At 36.6% G+C, this 24897-nt stretch overlaps 1 protein-coding gene across 10 annotated transcripts in view; it reads right to left on the bottom strand.

Annotated features, from left to right (window-relative positions):
• Positions 1 to 24897, bottom strand: part of otofa (otoferlin a) — a 73688-nt gene that overhangs the window by 45277 nt on the left and 3514 nt on the right. For all 10 annotated transcript variants that reach the window (XM_087804986.1, XM_087804993.1, XM_087804985.1 and 7 more), the window contains exons 2-4: positions 21817 to 21875; positions 12155 to 12243; positions 2143 to 2242 (exon numbers count right to left, since the gene is read on the bottom strand). In XM_087804986.1, the coding sequence (XP_087661112.1) occupies positions 2143 to 2242; positions 12155 to 12243; positions 21817 to 21875 (248 nt within the window). The remainder of the gene's footprint in view (positions 1 to 2142; positions 2243 to 12154; positions 12244 to 21816; positions 21876 to 24897) is intronic.

Below are 24897 nucleotides of genomic sequence, written 5' to 3'. Positions count from 1 at the left end.
TTTGGCGAGTTTAAAAGAGTGTCTAACAATCAACCACTTTTGACTGCCACTGACCACTGCAGGACTGGATGCTACAAAAGATGAATGTAGTTATAATAACAGACGCCGAACATTAGGGTTTCATTTCCAAAATGGAAAGCAAAAATTAATTTGAGAATTAAATTCCATTGAAAGTATTTCCATATACTACACCGACTTACTGTTCTGTCAGTATAATTTGGGGCTTAATTGTGTGTGCATTAAACGGATGGATGGATGGATGGATGGATGGATGGATGGATGGATGGATGGATGGACGGATGGATGGATGGATGGATGGATGGATGGATGGATGGATGGATGGATGGATGGATGGATGGATGGATGGATGGATGGATGGATGGATGGATGGATGGATGGATGGATGGAAACGTGTGATGCTTGTTAAATAAAAACCAAGACGTGTCACACACTGAAGAACTTGGTCTCATGTATTTCTGTTTTTTTTGTATAAGAGGTAAAACTTTAGGGATGTTTCAGATCAAACTACTTTAGACTCTCAACCATAAATCGTTTCTCCCTGGTGTTTTCGTTGTGATTTAAATCGACAGTAACGCTGTTTTTAATCCAGCAGAGACGGTGCACTTCGTCTTCAGTGTCTTCCGTGTGGACAAATATTATCCTCCAGACAATTCGCTGATCTTTATCTCGTGGCAGCCAATTTATTCCACTGACAAAGACAGATGGAGGAAATATACTTTTTTATTTTTTTCTTCCAGCATCTGTGTCTTTTTTTTCTCCAGTAGAGAAAATATTTGTATCTCAATAACATGTGGTTGCATTAGTTACCATGGCAACCACATCCATGTTTAAAAAGATGAATTGGTGGAACCCAACAATAGTGGACTGTGAGAGTGTTGGATAGCCAAAAGGAGGATGAGATGGTAATATGTGTGTGTGTGTGTGTGTCATCATCTCTGAGGCATCCCATCATCCTCACCGCGGTCGTCGTCAACCTCTGAGATGATCGGTGTTTAATCTCCACCACTATTTTCACCGACACGCACGACTTCGGTCTCCACATCATCAGATAATGAGGTACGAAGAAGTCAGGTGTTTGTTGCTTCCAACGTTTTTGGTTCATCTAATGAGATCCATGTATTCATCCCACCGCAGGAATGATCCTCTCATTAAAAAACTCACGTCCAAAATAGACTCAATATTTCAGTGGCTCAGTCGGAGATCAGAACTTTTATTAGACGTTATCTTCTCTGCATCCTCGCACGGATTTAGTTTAACAGTTGGATTTTTTCTTTTTGGAATATATATGAGCAGGAAGATTTAAGAGGGGAAACCATAGTGAGAGCTGTAAGATGTGTGTTTTAGATCAGTGGTTAAGAAACCACAGGGTACAAGATAATAATAATCAATAACAGTTAATTTAAGTTATGTTGCATTTATTATTACAGTGGGCACTCAGAGCTATAGCAACGCCTAAGGAAGTGGTTGAGAATTAATTATGATAACATTAAACAATAGATTACAGTATAAAAGGTGATTTAATATGGAAAGGCACTCGTGTTTGTCAGGTTTACTCCAAAAATAAACCAGTAAAATCACGAAAATTAGTAAAACACAAACTCATCATGGAATCATCTTGTTATAGAGAAACCAGTCCATTGCTCTCACACAGAAAAATATGAAAATAGATGGATTAAATTCAATTTATTGTGGTAAGGTTTTGCAAATACGTGAGTTAAGTTGAGAGTAAAAATAATAATTTACATTATATATATATATCTTAATGCATTTTTACTACACTCAACCAACCTAATACAATTATTTGCAAAGATTTACCATAATAACGCAAAATAAGTTGGAATATATAGTTGTATACATTTTATGTTACGTTTCTGAAGAAAAAAAACACGTATTTACTTAATGTGTTAATAAATAAATTCAACATTTGAATTTAACAAAGGATGTTTTTTTCTCTCACATTAATGTTACCCTATTTTTAAACCAGATCATTCACAAACTTAGATACTTGGCGAGATTGTCGTGGATCTGACTCACAATAAATTGCCAAAAAGATTCAAAATATTTGGCATCACCGTCTAAAAAAGTATAAATCACATAAATGATACATCGACACGATCATACCTTGATGGACGTGTTGTTGTCGTCGATGAGGGTGTCGGTCACCTCCAGGTGTCCCTCCACCGCCACCTTCTGGAGCACCATGCAGAACGTCCCCACCAGTCTACAGAAACAACACCACATGGCAAACACGATGTTAAGCGGCGTCACCTTCCAGACATCAATTCACAGATCGAGACACCGGCGTGGAGTCGTCCTCGGCATGAGTGAGCGACAGACGCTCTACAAGAACCATCTTCCTCGGCGCTCACAGCAGCTCGTCACACTTGAAGGCTTTTGAAAGGAAGAGACTTGCAGCTGTCAATCATCCTGCTTTAAGAAGTCGGTGCTACTAAGCTAACAAGTATAGTGTTCGGCTACGAATGTCATTCTCTTTACAATTATTTGGGTTTACTCTGGGCATACCAGACAGACATAGAGACAATTTGGTTAATATTGAACCTCCACAAATAAGAAATAATATTTAACAATCAGACTCAAACTTCCTGTTACAGCTGCTTGGTAAATATAATAATAATCAACAGTTAATTTAAGTTATGTTGCATTTATTATTATAGTGGGCACTCAGAGCTATAAGCAATGCCTTAGGAATTGGTTGAGAATTGATTATGATAACATTAAACAATAGTTTACAGTATGAAAGGTGATTTAATATTAAAAAAAAAGAACCTGTGAGCCTGTGACTCTTGACACAACAAGACCCTTGTGTTCGAAAAAACTACAAAAATATACCAGTAAAATCACGAAAATAATAAAAATAGAAAATAGCTGGATTAAATTCAATTTATTGTGGTTAGTTTTTGCAAATACGTGAGGTAAATTGAGAGTAAAAATAATTATTTACATTATAAATATATATCTTAATGCATTTTTACTACACTCAACCAACATAATATTATATATATAATCGCAAAAATGTACCATAATAACGCAAAATAAGTTGGAATATACAGTATAGTTAATATTGAACCTCCACAAATAAGAAATAATATTTAACAATCAGACTCAAACTTCCTGTTACAGCTGCTTGGTAAATATACATTATGTTCGGCCCTTTACTCAGATGGATTAAGGATGTTGGCCCTTTGTATGAATGAGTTTGACAGATTAAAAACTATCTATTACTCGACCAATAAAAGAAAAACAGAAATGGATAAAACAGCAAGCATATTGACTCCATCTGACCATGTGACCTGAACTTCAGTTGTGTGTTAAACCTTCTGAACTACGGTCTCAGAAAGAATCATTAGCAAGCGATGATTGTCAGGCAGGAGACGACACCGCGGGGACAGATTATATCATAACAGCAGGCCGACGATCAATTGCGTTCACACACAGGAAGCCGTCGGGGATCGGAGGTAATGATGCGAAGGGCCTGCTGGGGAATCGACGGACGATTTTAATGATGTGGAAGAGTTCGACGTGAAAGCTGCCATACTTACTCGTATACAATTTCGTTTTTTTTTTTTAGGAATCAATCCTGTGTCAGACGAACCAGCCTTGATTCTTGAAACTTGTCCTTGGAACCTTTTTTATCTTCACTTAAGCTGAAGCTAAATAAATTATAAAATAAATATACATTTTATAAAAACACTGATCTAAGGCTGTAGCGACACACTTATCTCTAAGTATGATTCAATACGATATAAGTAGCTTATGGTAATATATATATGATATATATGCGATATATTCATGATACGATTCCAAACAATATATTCAGGTCACGATACAATTCAATACAATGTATTTAGCTCACGCAGGCTTTTCCCTGATTTTTCTGGTATTCCTGTGTTTGTCTTATGTGTCTTGATCTTTAAAAGCATGTATTTTAACTGTGTATTATTTTTAATTGTTAAAACGCTTGGTGACCCTGGTCTAGAAAGGCGCTTTCCAATTACCTTTACCTACTTACTTAATTACTTGAGATACCATATATTCAGCTCACAATACATTTTGAAACAATATATTCAGCTCACAAAAAGATTCAATACGATATAGTCAGCTAGCGCTACAATTCTATACGATATATTCAGCTCAAGATATGATACGAGACGATTTATTCTGCTTATGATACGATATACTGAGCTCATGGTACAATTCGGAACATTATATTCAGCTCACAATTCCATTCAATACGATATATTCAGCTCATGATACGATTTGAAATAATATATTTAGCTAGAAACGATTCAATATATATATTCAGCTCACGATACAATTCTAAATAATATATTTAGGTAGAAACAATTCAATATATATATTCAGCTCACGATACGACTCGAAATAATATATTTAGGTAGAAACAATTCAATGCGATATATTCAGCTCAAGTTATGATTAGAAACAATTTATTCTGCTTATGATACGATATATTTAACACATGATACAATTAAATACAATATATTCAGCTCACAATAGTATTCAATACGATATAGTTAGCTCACGTGATGATATATTCAGCTCATTATACGATTATGTACGATATATTCTGCTTATGATACTATATTTTCAGCTCACTGTACGATATATTCTGCTTACGATAAAATCTATATTTAACTCACAATAAAAAGATAAAGTCAGCTCACGAAACGATTAGATATGATATATTCAGCTCATGATACCATCTATTAAGCTCATGATATGATTTGAAACAATATTTTCAGCTCAAAAAACTATTATTCTGCTCATGATACAATATATTCCTCTCAAAAAAAAAAACATTTGATACAATTTATTAAGCTCATGAAATTATTATATACTATATATCCAGCTCACTTTATGATGCGACACAATATATTCTGACGATAAGATATATTTAGCTCCAGAAACGATTCAATACTATGAATTCAGCTCACGATACAATTCGATACGATATATTCAGCTCAGGATATGATTCAATACAATAATGATTATGTTTTGTTCTCACGCCTCTACACAGCTCTCGGTGAATATCTAATATCAATCTCCAAAATATATGAAAAATAAATCTCTAAAAACTGCAGCGATACTGATCAATACATCAAGTGCTACTTTAGCTGCAAACAAAACGTTTGTTATTTCCTTTCGGCCTTTGTAGCGCTATTGATAAATAATTGAAGCTAGCCGGACCTATCAGGTTCTGGCTTGCTATTTAGCACTTCAAAAGGTGCCATTCATTATTGATTCAGGTACGGCAAACATTTTACTTTCATCTGCTCCATTATTCAATGCATTCACTTTCAAGCTCTTTTCACATTTATCCAAAAATGTGCTTTTTTTGTGCTCTCTCTTCAGAAGACCCTTTGACATGGAAATGTTCTCCACATGCTGCCGGTCAGTTTCACAGCCGGGGGGATGGAGGTGAAGGTGGTTTGCTTGTCATTCTCAATACGCAGCTCAGACAGCTTTCTTTCCGTCCGTCAGTATTGATCAGGACGTCTGTGACCGATCCTGAACTGGAAAGAGCTCGTGTGGACCATGGAATTAACGACGGCTGCGTCGTAGATACAAGTGTTTTTAATTTGGTTTCCTAAAGGTAAAAATATTCCAGTGTAGTAATGATGTATAATTTATGTGTATTACGTATACCACATGTGTCATGTGGGGGCCAAATCCGGACCACTAAGTCATATGATGTGGCCCCAGCGGATGGTTGTCTCAAAATCAATGTAGATTAATGTCCAGGGTGATATTGTGACCTAAAGAGATGCCAGTAGAACTGGAATATGTGCATTAAAGAAGAAACGCAGAGATAATTGAGATAAATTGAAAAGAATGAAAAGACAAAATCAAAATTCAGACCCCGGCGTTCCTGTTCCATAAAATATATACGTTTTGTTTAAAAAGATTTTGGCCTATCGTATGATTAAGTTTGATAACCATAGTGTAAACATATCAAAATTATGTATTCCACTGATACACATCTATTGTTTTAAATCACACAGTTTTACTGAAAATAATGACAAATTAAGACACTTGTGAATCACATTCTAAACTAAATGTTCTGGCCCTAAATATACAATAATTGTTTTATATTTAAGAATAGACACATCAAAATATTATTGTCAAATAATACTTTATTTATTTAAAAGTTTACTAAAAAAAAGTTATTTTTAACTCACAAAAAGCAACCGAACTGCCTTAGACTGTGTTGTCGAGATATTCTCGGTAATAACTATACAATAATACATTTATATTTTATTTAATGTACTTTCTAATTATGAATATCAACTTTTGTTGACATTTACAAGGCTAACGCTAGCAACAAGCTACATTTTCATTTTACCGTATTTCAGAACAAGGGTCAAACTAATTTGACTTGTGAGTCAACTTTAATTGATTTAAATTTGATTTAATAAAGTGCAGTCTAAGTCTAAGTCTAAGTCTAAGTCTAAGTCTTTAATTGTCGTTTGTCCATCTGGTCGAAGACCCGGACTTGAATGAGTTTGATTCAACAAAACATAATTAAAAACCTGAACCTACTCTAACGTTTAACTTAATCTGTTCTTTAGATTGTGATCTTTTGGCAGGCAAGAGTCTATCCCAGCTACTCAGGGCAAGAGACAGAGGACAACCCAGGAGCACCACTGCAGACAGAAAACACAACATCATGATGGTTTGAACAGAAGATAAACGATAACACGGAGACAGGAATGAAAGAATCCGGTGATGGAATTTCTCCCGAGCATTTGACGTGTTTCTAAGTTCGACACGTTGTTAAAAAGTAGGTCAGGAGTGTTGCAGTGTTTCATAAGAGCTCCTTCTCAGGGCGTCGCGCAAACTCAAAGAGAGGACAAATATTGGTTTGTGTACTTTTAAGCTACATTTTTATCATTTTTGTAATGTCAGACAGACACTAGTCAATAAACATGTGTCCAGTGTACATGTTTGTATGGATGTGATTCAAGTTTTTGATGAAAAATAACTTTTGGGTGTGGTTTTCAAAAGAAAATGATGCCCCCTCTGCAAAGGATTGAAAGGAAATTTGGGACTAAAGTAGACTTTTGTTTGTATATATTCCCCAATAAATATATTGTATATAAATATAAATTATTTAAATATAAAACAAATGTATATTTTGGATTATTTTATTCTTAAATAATTGAGAAAAAAGAGTCAATTTTTGGGGGGATTTTTTGTAAGTATAAAATAAGTTTAAGTTATTATTAAGTTATGTAAGTTATTTTCCCCCCAATTAAGTCATATAACTGTCTCCTCCTTTATCCTACAATCTTTATTAATAATAATTAAGATTTTTCTCACCAATATCTTTCTGTGCTTAAGTATTTTTGTTTCTTTGTAAAACCAAAATACAAAAATATTAGCTAGTATTCTTCTAACTCAATAACATTAATTATATTTGTTATAAAAAATGGAAAACGGTTTTGTGTAAAAAATGTATAGATTGTATTTTGATGAACGCTGTGAGTATTTTTTAAATAAACATATACATTGATTTAATGAACAATATATATTTTTGAATCCAATGCTATGACATGTTTCCATTATCTCTATTTTTATATGTTAAATAGAAAATATACTACCACAATAACCGTAAAATTGTACATCAATAAAATCCCATCATTATTACATGTGTTGTAAAACTCTGAAGCTCATTAGTATAATAAACACATCATTTTGTTTTAACCTTCACTATTTTGAACTTAAATTGAAGTCTACATGTATCTGCAGAAAACTTTTTGGAGGGATCTGTGTCTTTCATTCTATGAAATTTGCATATAAATGAAACTGTGACAGGGTTTCACCCCAATGTGCCAAAAGATTCCTGATTCAACAAGACCCCGAAATAAATGCCTTTCTAACAACCCTGGACGACTCGCCACGGTTTGGGCTGCGATGCCTTCCCTGCCTGACAAGATGGATGTCTGGACTCTTGGAAAGAGAAAACTAATAGGGCCACGGGAGTTCTCATAAATTTTAACAGCCTTGTCAAAGATTGATGTATTCAGCTCCGATCTATAGACTTCACAGTTTGTGTCGGCGAGCTCGCGTTTCATTACGAATCCTGGGGAATTCCTCCGCCGTCTAAACACCAGTCTTTTGATCCCTCTGTGATCCGGTGTTGATCGCGTTAGCGCTGACGCCGCAGGACGATGAAACATGTTGCCTGTAAACCGCCGTGCATCAGCGCTCCCTCCCCGTGGTCGTGTCGTTGTGCTTGTGGCGACGACGTGCAACATGGTCTGTGCGGTGATGATAAAGCAGATGAGCTTCAGCTGGTAATGGAGCAGCGGGTTCACATGTGAAGTCGAACACAAACGGCTCTTAATCGTTCCCTGGAAGATCTGCTTCTTCCTGTTTCTTGTCTCCTAGTTTTCTCTACTGAGTACAAGAGGTTAGCGGGTCCAGTGGACGAGACTGGTTGGAAGAAGGTCAACGAGTCGGATTGTTTCTTGCATTGGCTTCAAAATTTAAACTTCACTTATGTCGACTAAGGGTTGGGATTATTTTTTAGAATCATAGACAAAAAAGTATGTTTTAATGCCATGACTAGTGCTCAAAATCGGCGTCCAAAAAGACTTCCCTTTAGCGCCATCAATGCCGGGAGTCTCCACCTCCAAGGGACTCGTTGTATAAACAAAGCGGGGCCTGATTACAGCTGGCTGGAGGCGTGAAGCCATTATTACATAATATTTTCCGTGTTGTAGAAGTATTTTAAGCCGACATTTCTGCCATCTTTTTCTCATTGAGATCCTGTAAAGTTTCAACCCTTTTTTGGATGCGTTTCTAATTTTAGCCAGTAGGTCAATCTTTAAGTTACGCTGTGTTGAGAGGCAAAAATCTATTTGGGGGAAACGTCCTGAAATCTCTAGAATGCTAAACCTAATCTGAAGATTTAACATTGTGAATTAAATTCAAGTATAAACGGGCAACAAATGCAAACTAAGATTTGTACATTCATTAATTCCAGTTTTCTTTTTAACGTATATTCCGGTTAAATTTCGACACACTCGCAAACTAACACCTTAAGTTTTTTTTTTAAAGAGAGCCTGAAGGAAACCATCACCGCTAAAAGGGAGGACACATAGATATTTGTACGAGTCAGGGGTTCCTTTTTCTTCGTAAAGACAAACCACATATTGGAAAGTAACAAGGAAGGATGAAAACGCAACACCGAGGTGACTTAAGGAGGAGAAGCCGTGAGATTAAGGGATCTCTCAAGCGAATAGGGGACATTTGGCGGCGTGGAGATGAAATAAGAGGCGGCGAATGGTTAAAAAGTAAAGTTTGCCGCTCCTCGTTTCTGCCAGGAGTTCAGAAAGTTGCTGCCTGGATGATTCTTAATGTAGTCAAGGGACGTTTCTCTCTGTGAATTATATGGAGCTTCTGGACACTAGAGTTTAATAGCCGGATTATGTGCGTTTGATAGAACATAGGAGGAGAAAGATAATTTTGTTACACTTTGTCAATTGTCAATTAAAGAGAGGAATCACATCGAGTCGTCCTGTGATGTCTGAGCTATTACAGGAAACATCAGAGAGATGAATATACGAAGATAATTGATTAGTCCCAAGAAAATTTAATCTCTTTAGATGCAGATTAATGACATTATACTAATGATCGTGAGCACCTGTGTTTTATCTACTGTTGAACATCCTGTCTCACATCGTCATCACCATGATCCCCAAATCAGTGCGACAGCGAAGAGCTGGTCCGAGGAGAAGAAAAGCCGGGATCTGAAATCTCATGTCGAAGCTTTTATCTTCAGTTTACCTCTGAGCAGGGGAGACAAAGTTCAAACACACTCCCAGATAAGGTCACACAGCAGGAGCAATGACACACCCGGATACATCAGAAAATACATCAGTCTGGGTTTACAAAGACGCAGTCGAGTATCACCTTAAACCTGGGGCACCAGAAAACATGTTCCCAACGTGGTGCAACCTTTTTGTTTGTTTTTTTTAAATCGATACAACCATATATGTATATATATATAATTCTATTTTCTTCACGTTACTGTATCTATATTTAACAGCACTGTATCTTCTTTTTTTGTGGAGAGGGGCTTTCAAATCATATTTAGTTCATTATAGTTATTTAATGGTTTATATATCAACAAAATGTGTTGTGAGCTGAATATATATCGTATTTAATCATATTTTGAGCTGAATATATATCGTATTTAATCATGCCGTGGGCTGAATATAAATCGTATTTAATCATATTGTGAGCTGAATATATATCGTATTTAATCGTATTGTGAGCTGAATATATATCGTATTTAATCATATCGTGGGCTGAATATATATCGTATTTAATCATACCGTGGGCTGAATATATATCGTATTTAATCATACCGTGGGCTGAATATATATCGTATTTAATCATATTGTGAGCTGAATATATATCGTATTTAATCATACCGTGGGCTGAATATATATCGTATTTAATCATATTGTGAGCTGAATATATATCGTATTTAATCATACCGTGGGCTGAATATATATCGTATTTAATCATATTGTGAGCTGAATATATATCGTATTTAATCATATTTTGAGCTGAATATATATCGTATTTAATCATACCGTGGGCTGAATATATATCGTATTTAATCATATTGTGAGCTGAATATATATCGTATTTAATCATATTTTGAGCTGAATATATATCGTATTTAATCATGCCGTGGGCTGAATATATATCGTATTTAATCATATTTTGAGCTGAATATATATCGTATTTAATCATACCGTGAGCTGAATATATATCGTATTTAATCATACCGTGAGCTGAATATATATCGTATTTAATCATACCGTGAGCTGAATATATATCATATTTAATCATACCGTGAGCTGAATATATATCATATTTAATCATATACAAATACATTTGTGCTTTAGACGTGTTTTGGTAATATTTAGGGTTCAAATGTTTTTCATTCAAACAGACTTTGTTACGTTCCAGTAGTGTTATTTTCGGGCAGAATTTTTTTCCATACATCCGCCACTTTTTCAGTTGATGAAATCGCTTTATAAAAATATCGGAGAGCTAATGTTAGCTATTTAGCAAGTGCCTATAGTTTGCCATTTTGAATAATATAATTGTGTGTGGAACGCTGCCAACAAGGTATTTTTTTATGTATTTATTCTATTCTATTAACATTTACACAGAGATGAACTCTTTATTTGCTTTATTATTTAATTTTCAAATAAGTTATCTTGCATGTTTTTTTTAATTAGTTTGGAACAAGCCTTAAATAAACCTTGTACATTTTGACTAATTCTCTAAACATGTCGACTAAGGGTTGGGATTATTTTCAGAGTGATCTGCTCCTTTTTAGAGTTATAGACAAAAATGTTTGTTCATTTTAATGTAGCGACTGAAGCTCAGTTTTCTTGGTCTTTATCTTAGTCCAAAAAGATGGTTTAAACATCCAAATACCTCTTTACTGAATTGACTAATGAACAAAAATGTTTGAACATAACTCTAAAAAGAACTGTTCACTCTAAAAATAATGTCAACCCTTAGTCGACACAAATGTGAGAAGAACATTTTAAATTTAGGTGAACCATCACTTTAAGAATCAACACATTACTACTCAAATCAGGTTAAACTAATACAAGTCTCGTGAAGATGGCCTTCAAAATAAAAGCACAGACTTCTTACATTTAAAAACCACAACCTAAATCCTGTAAAAAACTTGGCAATGATAGAAAGATTATTCAAAATAACTAGACACTGATGACATAATAACAATGAGTGGTTCGAGGAGAGCATTGGTTTGCATGAGAACTGATCTTATCATCCATCGTGTTCAAGATACAACCAGAGGACCGACTAAATGAAAGACTCTTCAGAGGGAACAGAGACAAATGTGCTCTTGACTCAGGGTCTAATACCCATCCATTACCTCCTGATGCGAGCTGCTGCCTGCTGCACAATTGAGTCAATTTAGAAAGCGCTCTCAGGAGTTTACCTCTTTTAGCGCACAAACAAGCCAGATCGGGCCCCGGCGGTGACAGGAATAGATGGCGGTGGCGAGCGCCGCTGTAAGGAAGTCCTTGCTTACCTGTTGGAGAAAACTTTGCTGTAATTGTACACCTGGACCTCCAGCATCTCGTTCTCATCCAGCCGGCTGCCGATGGGCCACCTGAACACCTGAGGACGACAGAATCCGGCGAGTGGTTCATAATTTGAAGCTTATTTTTCTAGGTTGAAAATGCTGAGTCAGATGTCAAAGGGAGACGGAGCAGGTGCTTCAGAGCTCGTTAAAGTCTTTTTCCGCTGATCGCTGAAGAGGAAACACTGCAGGTCGCTTGACAAGGCATTCGTCAGGTTCAACCCATTACGGAATCCTGGGGTTCCCCCCATCTGCTGCCGGAGACTGTAATGGAGGACCGGGCCGTCGAGGGTCTTAAGAAGAACCAGTGTGTTGCAATAAAGGACTAACATTGCTTCAATTATGCATCAGCATGAACATTAAGTCAGAGTTCAGACCAGGATTCGGAGGCGCCTCGGGGCCACGTTCGGCCCTCTGAGTGACCCCGAGATGAAGTCCAGGTGGGATGAAGAATATAATTACATCCCAGCTCAGGTGCTTGTTTATGGTGTTTATGGACAGCTCGACTGTCCTCGGCTTGGTTTTAATCAATATTTAATCCTGTAACAGCAAAGTGGTTTTGTGCTGCAGCAAAAAAAAAAGAAAAAAGATGCTGGTTCAAATCCAGCTTCAAGGTATGCAGTTGAGACGTCCCAAATATTTAGAGGTTAATTGATGACGTTTAATCGTGTGTTCTGTCACCCTATGTAGCTGGGACGCACTCCTGAACCCAACGTACTATGGGAATATAAGTTTATTGAATTTTTTTCCTACATAAAACCAATGAATGTTTTTAAAATAAATACAATTACCAACAAATCTTGCTGTTAAAATGTACATATTAAACTACATTTTTTAATGCTCACTTAAATGTTATAATCTTAAATCATACTGACGCTTTACTAGTTATCACATGCATCCATTTTAGGAATATTTCAACCCACTGATTGTACTTTCTACTTCAATTTATTATTTGCATTTATTCTGCATTTTTCTTTTCAATGTATTCCTTTTAATAGAAAACACTTTTTTTTTCCTGGGTGACCTTTCTGCTGAGAGACTAATGGAGCGTTGATGAGTTTATCTCGTCTCCGGCTGGTTCTCGTCGGCGAGCGTGTGCGAAGGCGTGCGGCGAAGACAGCAGCACGACGTCGACACAAAGCTAATAAAGCAAATGATGACCACGGAAATCAGATCATACATTTTACGACACGTTGAAATATGTGGTTTCGTTCTTTCGATCCTGCTAAAATGACACTGCAGGAGATGGATTTCCCAGGAGGACAAGCGGCATCAATTTTTATTGTGGTAGTCCATAAAATACATTATAAACCGCATTGTGTTGGTGACTTTAAGCTCCTAGTACTATTATTAAAACACTGACGTGATTGTAATTGTTTGACTGTTGTGTTATGATTGACATATTTAAATAATCTATAATAATGTTTCGCTACATGAATGAATGATGACGCGACTTAAATTTAGCCCGACATTTAAATTTAATAGCTTCTTCCTCATGAATTGAACATCTTAAAAACATTGAGACGCAGCATTGTCTCCACGCATTAGCCGGATGAATGAGTGCACTCGTGTGTTAAGATTATTTTTTATTTGCTCAATGTGTTTTACAAGGACTTTAATGAGATGTTTCACAGTCTTAATATCTCTCCGATGACATCAGCCTTTAAGAATGTCTCTCTATTATGTAGGCATGTTAGCTGGTTTGTAATATTTACTTTATGTTTCATGCTATTTGATTCAATTAGCACAATTAAAACCCTCGTTATACACGTTTATATAATTATTAATATTTACCTTTTTAAGCTTCCAAGAAGTAGAAAGATTTTGCACATTGTAGGATTCGGGAATTTTTTTTTTAATAACAATTGAGAAACTAAATAAACCCAAATATAGCATAAATTACGACTTAAACTGAAACTTAAAAAGTCCACCAAGCATTTTAAAATATTGCGGACATGAATCCTAGACCCTCAGGGTCACAGTGACCCATAAACAAACCTGTTTTATGGTATCCCTTGTGTTATCTCTGGGTCACACTGATCCGAAAACACATGTGTTTGTGGTATCCCTTGTGTAGTCTCTGGGTCAAGGTGAAATAAAATTTGTTTTCGGGCCTTCGGGTCACCATGACCCTGAGATTACATGAGGGTTATATCAACTTTAACAAATGAATAAGAAAAGGAACGGTCGAAAGTTGTTGGATTTAGTAATAGCACACCCAAAAAAATATTTATATCGTCAAAAAATATTAAGTAATTTATAGTTAATTTTACAAGGAAATGAAACAATTTATTTATTAACGTATCTGAAAAATTATTAAATATTTATTAAGTATCTGAGGGAAACATATGTAATTTGACTTATTATGTATGAATTAGATATACGGCATGCAGCATTAAAACGTTTGGATTGAGTAAATAATTTTATATTAGTTAGTTATATATTGATTATATTAATAATTGTATTGCGGCAGTATTACAATAAAATGAAAAAAACTTGATCATCTTCTTGTATCATTGGGATTTGAGCAGAGATAACTTAAGTTTTATACTTCCCAGAGACCCTGACCTAGTCACAGACTGGACGTACACAAGGAATAAAGTAGTAACATCATTATTTAAAATGGTTAAAATATTATAATAAACATAGATGAAGTCGTTTATACCGACACAATAAAAATCGATTTAAACATATGTTCATACAAGTAGTAACATCACCCATATTAAAGTCACAAACTGTTTGTATTACATTAAAAAAATATATATATATATATATTAAAAATGTCTCCTTTCCGTCACCCTTTTTCTGCCAAACTTATGTTGGGTCTCGAGGAAACTCATTGATAGTCATGAAAGAAGCTTCCAACGATGGAGTTGCTGATTAAATGTCCGGCTCGTCAGCCTCTGAAGCCACTGACCCAAACCAATTCCCTGTCACTTGACGTTAACATCAAACCTGTTAATAAAGTTGTTTACCAATTATAAGGAGATCCAGAACATGACTCTATGTGTTTGAAACGTCCAGAACCTGGTGTGGAACAGACCTCGGGACCATGAAACCTGTTCACACTGATGGGAAACATGAGACATGACTTTGAGTGAAGGCGACGTTCAGAACCTGGAGGCCAACATACGTAAAGATGGCGTCCACAGATCTGCAGGACAGATACTGAGCCGTCAACTGCTCATTTTGCCTCGAACCATGAAGACGAAACACTGCAATGCAGCTAATGCAACATTCATCCAGTGCACTTCTGAGACTGAGCGAAAACACAGCAGAGATAAGTACTGTATGTTCTCGTGTTTATTATCTAGCTGTGTCTGCAGGAGAGGTTTCTCTGCTTGAACCAGTCGTGGTTGTGATAGTATGTCGGTGGATTTTTGACTGTAATAATACAATTAGTATCATTTGTTAAAGCAGTAGCAGTTAATTTAGTAGTATTGGTAACAGCAGAAGTAGAAGTAGCAGTTAAAGTAGTAGTATTGGTAGTAGCAGTAGTAGAATTAGCAGTTTAAGATGTAGTATTGGTAGTAGCAGTAGTAGAAGTAGCAGTTAAAGTAGTAGTATTGGTAGTAGCAGTAGTAGAATTAGCAGTTTAAGATGTAGTATTGGTAGTAGCAGTAGTAGAAGTAGCAGTTAAAGTAGTAGTATTGGTAGTAGCAGTAGTAGAATTAGCAGTTTAAGGAGTAGTATTGGTAGTAGCAGTAGTAGAAGTAGCAGTTAAAGTAGTAGTATTGGTAGTAGCAGTAGTAGAAGTAGAAGTAGCAGTTTAAGAAGTAGTATTGGTAGTAGCAGTAGTAGAAGTAGCAGTTGAAGTAGTATTAGTTGTAGCAGTAGTAGAATTAGCAGTTTAATAACTAATAATGTAGCAGCAGTAGTAGAAGTAGCAGTTGAAGTAGTAGTATTAGTAGTAGCAGTAGTAGAAGTAGCAGTTTAAGAAGTAGTAATGGTAGTAGCAGAAGTAGAAGCAGCAGTATTGGTAGTCGCAATAGCAGTAGGAGTAGCAATAGAAGTATCAGTTAAAGTAGTAGTATTGGTAGCATAAGTACTAGTTTAAGAAGTATTATTGGTAGAAGCAATAGTAGAAGTATCAATTGTAGTCAACCCTACAAGTGACAAAACCTTCAAACCCTTCCTAGATCCGGATGGAACATTTCAGGACATCACCAAAATGTAGTCATCAAAATTTCATTCAAAACAGTTCTAGTAGTAGTTTTTGACGTAGCAGTATTGCTATATTAATAGAAGTAGTTTTCATAGTAGTACTGTTTGCTATAGGTTTGAAGTCGTAATAGCGGCTGTAGTCTTGGCCGCACTATTTAATGTTGTATATTTTACCTTAAGTAGTAATCACGGCAGAAGTAGTGAGTCTAGAAACAGGAATTGAAGTAACTGAGCTGAAAGAAACAGTAGAAGTTGGTTGCCATGGTGACAACAGCCAACGCAATAGTGTAAGAGTCAGTCGCTCAGTCGACGTAGTTGTGGACGTCATTGACATTATTGTTCAGCAGAAGAAGAAAGAATCAGACTTTGTCGTGGCTTTAATCGTTAATGAATTAAATATGAATGAAACAGATGATAAGAAAGAGAGACCACATATATATATATACAGTCTACGATCAGGTCCAGAACCAGACTTCTCTGACCTCAGTGAGAGCTGCAGTGACCAACAGCTGTAAGTGCTCTCATCCCACGCTGGTAACATTGTGGCGGGCAAATGGAGTTCAACCACTGGTCATTCTTGGATATCTTAACGCCGTTGCCACGGAGATGAGGATGGAATTGATCATTCATTTCAAAAACAGAATTCTAGAACGTTTTCATGTTGTTTTGTGAACACATGTACAAACACAGAAAACTGAGTTTAAGAAATTGCAGTTACACTTTCCCAACACTAGGGACACAGTAAATACTAGGTTGTGATGTTTTGGACTTCAGGGTCAACAAGAGTCTAAAGAAATCAGGTAGAATTCTGGTCACAGCCAATCAAGGAAGTGACTGCAGGATGAGAGTGTTGCTTGGAAATTACATCATCATCTCTTTATTCAAATCCAATCAGGAAATGATTTCGAGAACAAATTATAGCAAGAATAACATCACTTGCTTCAGTCAATAAAACCTTCTTTACTTCCTAAATCTCTCTCTCTCTCGCACAGGAGCTCATTACAGGAACTCAAGATGATGTGACTAAGAAAAGAAAAATAACTCTCCAAGCTCCAATATCAGTTTTTTGCTTTCAGTAAATGAAGTGTCATAATGTAAACCACTGCTTTACCCTGCTTTATCTCCAGCTCCCACATCTTCTGCCGGGATCATCATTAATTCAGGAGAAGGGAAAACACCCCGCCCACAGCTTCGCTAAATCTTTCAAAAGTGCTGAAATGGGAGTTTTATTTTTAGTTTGGGCAGTCAAGTTAGAGTTCCCCCGAGGAGACGGACATTTTTTAATTCCCCATATAATAGATAAACCGCCGTTGAAGTGGAAACAGACGCCATCTTCATTTTCAAGTTAATGGTTTGTGACACAAGTAGAGGAAATGAAGGACGTGTGGCATAGAAGTACAATACAGTGAAGACCAGCCAGATATACGAGAGAATGGTGACTGTCAAATACCATCTTGGTTTTCTTTAAACGCTAGCAAAAACTGCATGTGTGTATTAAATATGTTAAATACATTTCTGTGAAATTGGACCTATTCTGTCTCCAATTAAACCTTCTTACAAATTAAATTCCGATGTATTTATTATGTATTATCAACAAAATCTAATTTAAATTGGACATATTTGAATTTAACGACCTGAATGGCTCACATAATGCTATGCCGCCCAGCCAACCGATGACCAATGGCATTAAGGTTTGTCACCAGGCGCCATCAATCCACCTCCATGGGACTCGTGGTATAAACAAAGCGGGGCGTGATTACAGCTGGCCGGAGGAGGAGTGAAGCCATTATTACATCATAATGGACTTCGCTCTTTTAAACTCTTCTCTCTCTCTCTCTCTCTCTCTCTCTCTCTCTCTCTCCATCACTATCATTCCTATCAACAACTCTCTCAGAAACGGTGACCTGAATGGCTCCCATAATGCTTTGCCTCCCAGCCAACCAATCACAGCCCTTGATCACTCTTGACATAGCATCATAGACTTAGAATTAAAATACAGTATTATTGCGACCAATCAGGAGTCACTATTCACAAATAAGGCGGGTGTGGTAACTGATGGTTACAATTAAATAAATCATAAAATTGTTTTTGTGTGTGTTACGGGTGGACAGGTTATGAACCAAATAGTAGATCAATTGTATCAAATTGTCAAGTGACCCACTAGAGACCTTGGCTCCTGCAAGGGTTTTGATCAATTTCTATGCCCACGTCAACCACCCGCAGTCAAAGAACCAGACACTGACTTGTTATTAAGTCCCAAAAGAGAAGCAGCAACAACTACCGAATATTTGAGTCAATAAAAAATCCTGCTTTTCCTTTCTTTGCAGATCTTTTACGGTCCATAGGAATTTGAATCCCGCTTCATCATCCAATTATGAAGGAATTACCAAAAAGCTATTTTCTTCCCTGCAAAGTTCAAACCCCTTGACATTTTCTGAGCTAGCGTAACTACACAAACCCACAGGGTCCTGCAGCCACGGGCGAGGTCTGGTGAGTTGTGAGGGTCTCTGCTCCAGTTCTGTCTCAGCAGTGATGGGGGGGGGGGGGGAGGGGGGGGAAGCCCCTCTGTACTGTAGCTCAGAGCCATGTTTAACCAAGAACTGAATAATGAATGCAGCCTCCCTCGTCTGCTTCAAAGGTCTCCCGCTTGTTGGGGTGAGAGGCAACACAACAGTTTTAATGGAGGCCAGAGGATCGACTTCACACACACACACACACACACACACACACACACACACACACACACACACACACACACACACACACACACAACAAACTCAAACAATTTCAGGAAGCACAGGAAGTCTCCCCGTTGATGCTGAGTGATGCTAATGACATTCCGACACTAAGTTGCCCAGTTCCAAGTGTCACATGGAATCACGTACCAGAACCAGCCAGCTCTGAACCCGCAACCCTGGCGCTCTGGGTTTAACGTCACGCTGAGCGTTCCTGACATCTCCTCACAACGCTCCGTAAACAAGCTGTGGGCAGGGTCGTGCTCGTGAGCCGGGGAAGGATATGTTGACGCTTCAGAGACAGTTGCAGTTGCAGTCGCAGTTGCAGGCTCTTCCTCTGACCGAGGAACCCGTCGGTGATATACAGTCAAATCAGAGAGTTCACTCAACATGTCTCCTCTCTACAAAGACGCCAGAAAAACCCGAGTCTTAAATAGATCTTGGACTCTATTGTACTTATCAGTATGTTTATGTTTGTACAAAACCCTTGGTCAAGCATCGAGGTTTGTTACACTTGTCATCAACGCTCCAGAAGTCCCCCCCTCCAACGGACTCATTATATAAACAAAGCGGGGCGTGACTCCGCTCTTGTAACCTCTCCTTCGCAGAGATTACAGACCACTTTATACAGTAATAGCTTCAAAACATCATCATGTTGAGAAACTAACTGCCCTTAAAAAAAACACTAACATTTCAAGAAAACACATTCTCAGTCTCAGTTTTCTGGTCGACTTTTTCTCTATAGATGTTCGTTCATCTCAGACGTGGTCTACTTTAGAAACCTTGCAACCTAGTAATCCTTTTACCCGACATGTTCCAGGTGAACTAAACGTTCAAAGTCTTAGAGATCGTAGCCTCTGTTTCGGCGCCGTACTTGCGTACTCTACCACTCAGGAGTGAAGCTACTGCGCATGTATCATCTCTCGGCAGAGATTGTAATGAAGTGAGATGCTTCACTCCACCGGGAACAATTGTCGACAATAAAAATTATAGAATTATCGACTTACATAACGTTGTACACTATTGACGGTTGATGGGTACTGCGCAAGTTTCTACCGCAGCCAAAACTTCGTATCTATCTTCACTCGCAAATACAGCCCTAGTCACTTGAATTGCTTCTTGCCCCAATGTGATCAGACCTAGCAAGCAAATTAGAATCTTCACTTCAAAAAAAGCTATAGACAATCGAATAACTAATGAAATGCACTTTTAATTTTTGTTTTCGTTTCACATTGTTTTAGGGTTGTTAAATATTGCTACATATTTTCTTAACTCAGGGTAACACAGTGAGGTGCGTCGAGGTTCATGGTTGGTGAGGCACTAAGTGTCAGATTTAAGTGTCAGGTTTATAAGTATATAAACCTCAAAGGGAAACTTATTCAATTGGCTGCTGGTTATTTCATATCTCAACTTGATAAATATATGATTTTATGAATCATTTCTTAAGGGAATTTAGCATAAAGTTTAGCGAGAACTCTCAGATTTAAATTGGGATCAAGAGTGAAGAATCCCATGCGATGGTGATAAACAAGTGGTGCTGAAATGACAGATAAAATTAAAACAGTTTCTGGTATTCATTTTATCTGTAAATAAAGTCCATGCGTTTTTCCTTCGCCACACAAACCTCCGTTACTTTGATGTAAAAGTCCACCTTATTTCCTTTAGTTTTAAAAGTCTCTCCGCTGTAGTTTGTGGAGGCTCATTAGCATCTGCCTCCAACCTTGCCTTTTCTCTTCGGTTGTATTTCTGATTAGCGAAACTAAATAAGAACCTTACATTAAACTTTAAAGGTACCAAGGCAAATAAAATAAAAACTGTGAGCATTATATTAGCCACATTCAGAGATACAGCAACAGGTGGGACTCAATTGCATGTATCAAGGCAGTTTGTGATGAGGCACTGCCTCACCTGCCTCACCTGACCGCACGTCCCTGGGGTAACACTGCTGGTAGTCTAGTGGTTAAGACTTGGTTTGATTTAAAAGCTTTAAAAAAAAAAACCTTTGTTTTTGCTTTAAATATTTAGGTAGTGAAAGATTTTATTGTGGGATTTGTACAGCTTTAATGAGTGTGAATCGTTGCGAAATAAAAGCATGAAACTAAAATATTAAGAAGTGTGTGTGTAGTTTATCAAGTGTCGCTTATGTTCAGATGTGTTGGGCTGAGAGTGGGCAGGAATGTTTTCCTACCCCCCCACCCCCTTATCTTTTCTGAACACTGTCTTGATTAGAATGAAAACAAAAATCCCTGGTTATCAGCAGAGGAAGCAGGAAGAGCGTTTCAATTCATCAAAGCTTTTTCCTTTTCTTCCGAGAAGAACGTGATGTACAGCCAGGACTGTTGCAGGCTCTGGTTTGCTGTTGATCTCCTCGTCCTCCTCTGCCGCTTCATTGTGACTCTACATTCGTGTTGGAGTGTGACGCCCGTGGGAGTCGTTTTGAGGAGCAGGTCCCGGAATTCCACTCGAGTCTCCGGGCTCACGATGTAACGCCGGAGAGGCTGTGCTTTAATTAACAACGATAAATGCTAACACGGACGGCTGGAGCGTCCCTTAACATTAACGAGAGCGAAGATTGTGCTTTTTTTAAAGATTCATTCCGTCGTTTGTAAAACGAGTTTTGGGGGCGCCACGGGGGCCACTTTCGGGAACCACCGTGGTAGAGAACTCTATTGATATCGAGGCGAGTAAAAATTAAAAAAAAGAAAGACTGACCTCATTAAAGTTTGCAACTTCCTCACAGTTCTCCGCCACACGGCTGTAGAAGGACAATCCTGAAAGAAAAGAAAGAAAATATGTTGTGATCAGTGTTTACTCATCTGCTCACGGAACAAACACTTTCATTAAAAATCACACAAAACACCTCAAGTCACGGTTTACGAGTCATTCAACTAGTTTTAAGTCGATGTGTCATCACAAGTTATTTTAGTACAAAAATATTAAGGTACTCAGAACAACCAAGAACTGCTTTAACAAGTTTTTATTCAAATGTTTCGTTATTTAAAAAAATAAATATATATATTCAATCATAAAACATTTAATTAATTAATTAAATAATTTTAATATTGAAAGGTTGAATTTGTTTTGTATACATGTTTATGATTATTTATTAGTTTTGGTTTATATATTTTTTTATTTCAAATCTTTTAAATTAAGCAAATTACATTTGATATTTTAAAAGAACATGTCTTAATTCAATATTTTAAAAATCATAACCTTTTAAACTCAATGTAAAAATGTTGTATAATGGTGTCATTGTGATTAGATGAAAGCTCCATCAAGTAGCTCGGTAGTTGGAATTTAGAATTTAAAGGGCTACAAATTTTTAAAAAATATATTGAATTTTGACATTTTCCAATTATTTTAATTGGAATATTATACTCTATGTTTATTTCTTTTTAGAAACCCATTCATTTTAAAAAGAGATCTGTTGGCTGGGCGGCAAAGTACGGGAGCTGTGCGGGTCATTTTTACTGAGAGGGGTGTTGCACCTCATGCTGATGTTGTTAGTTTAAATGAGTGAAATAGAAAGTGGCCAGTATTTCACAGATTTTGTATTTAATTTTGATTTCAAACATGTTAACATGTTAACTTTTCAAAATAGAAATGATTGAAGTAACTGAATGCTTGAAAAAATGTGTTGTTCATTTGTTATTTAATTAAAACCTTCAATATTCTGATGTCACTGATATACTGTCAAACATCAACTTTTGACCTCTGTCTTTGTTCTCAACTGCTCATCTTTCATCTGAACTTGTTTGCATAGGTGTCCCACAGGGGTCAGTGCTTGGCCAACTTCTGTTCCTCGTCCACCCCGGAGATAAATGCATCATCACTTCTTCTCCTGCACACAAACGCAGCTGCAAATAAATAATGTTGTGTGTTTTTATGTGCGAACAACCGGCAACCCGTTGAAAAAGCCCACCAGGCTTCTGCAGCAGAGCTTCTCTAAAAATAGCAGCAGGAACAATCATCTGGCACGACAACATTAAAGTCCACAAACGCGCCCACCGCCGCTCACCTGTCCGGACCAATGATGTCACACCTTTGTTTACTGTTGTCTTTGGTGTCTGTGTGGGTTTTGTGTGTCGTGGACCGAGTGCTTTTGTGTTTCGGTGTACAGAAAAGAATCAGCCTGACTAATGAACTTGAACAAATATTGACATCTCAGATGAGAATTTCTACAACTCTGTTCCTCTGTGTTTCTACTCTCTCACCTCCAAAATTAATGAATGAGTGGGAAGTTCATCTTCCGTCTTTTGAATAATAGGAGCAGATGCTGGGTCGTATAATTAAGAGGATTTTTTTAAGTAAACAGATCACACAAGAGTTACGTAAAGAGCTTCAAAACAACACTCTGGTTTTTGACCGAGATTCTAATGAAGTCATGAAGACGTTCTTTTTTACACAAAACAAGTTTGGTTTAATATACATTTATTATGGTAGGTGTTTTGTAATTGTATTATTTAAGTATAATATATATAATAATAATATGCAAATACTGTATACAAATATATGTATAATCTATAATATGTAATATACTAAATTAAGTGTAGTAAAATTATTTAAGATACATTTGTTTCACACTTAATACCATAATTTTAAGAAAGAAACTTTAGTCTTTACTCACATTTATCTTTTTTCTTTTAATTATTATTATTAAAAAGAACATTTTTACATTAGCGTATAAACATTTAAAACAATACAATTACAAATTAAAAAATATATATTCAGAAATTCAATATTTTATTCACTTATTTTAATACTTATATCATAACATACGTTACAAATATATTTATACATGTATTTTTGAAGAGCATTTCATTATTTGATATAAATCTAAAAAAAACCTTAACCTACAATATATTAAACCAAGCAAAACCTTTTTGAAAAAAATATATAAATATGATATTTATACAATGATTTATCATCTACATTACTTCAGACATTTTTATTTGACTGATGATTGATTCATGTAAACAAGATTAGCAAAGGAGGTTTATTGATCCGAGGTTTGACAAAAAGATCCCATAATGAATTTTAATTGTATCACTAGATACACACTAAAAAGAAGGGCTTCAATAGTTTTAATTAGGGTCTTATCTTCAAGCTTCATTGCTCCTCATTTCCTGAACCAGGGTTCTTATCAAGCTCCTAATAATTACCATCAAATAACCAACCGTAAATTAAACCACAAGTTCAAAAGCTGCCGCAGAAAAACCGCTGCAGGAAAAAGAGGATTTCAATGGAAAAAAAAAAAAGACAAGCGTGAAGGAGCTTTATATTTGATGAAAGTGAAGATGAGAAGCTAATCTTCAGTCACGAGTTGCATCCTTGACAATATGACATGCTGGCTGAGTTACGGGGTTTCTACAGATCTCCCGTTGAGCTCATCAAACACTCCAAGGCTACATTTGGTGAATTCATAATCTGGGCTATGAAAATGTATGTTTTACCACACAGTGAACTCTTCACTCATCATTATAGAAACTACTTAATTTAGGGGAATATTTGCTGGAATCCAGTGGCTTGATAGACAGGAAGTGTCGTGGCTTGAGCTGTGTTTCTAAGAGCTTTGCAGATGAAGTAAAGGAATGCAAGATTGGTGAGGATCTATTCTGTGAGGAGAGATACTGCACCTGACATATACTATCTAGAACACAACAGGGACGCCAGAAATATAGACACCATTAAATATCATCCTTTTTTTTGTGGTACTGTATCAATGATTCTTTTTTTGCTTTCGGAGAAGAAGATTTTTTATGTAGGTATTAAACTTCAGCTGAGGAATCATTC

This window comes from Callionymus lyra, chromosome 13 (genome assembly GCF_982586985.1).
Source record: "Callionymus lyra chromosome 13, fCalLyr1.hap1.1, whole genome shotgun sequence".
NCBI classification, from domain to species: Eukaryota; Metazoa; Chordata; class Actinopteri; order Syngnathiformes; family Callionymidae; genus Callionymus; species Callionymus lyra.
Note: the sequence above shows the minus strand (reverse complement) of the source record. Positions and strands in the feature narration are given on the sequence as shown.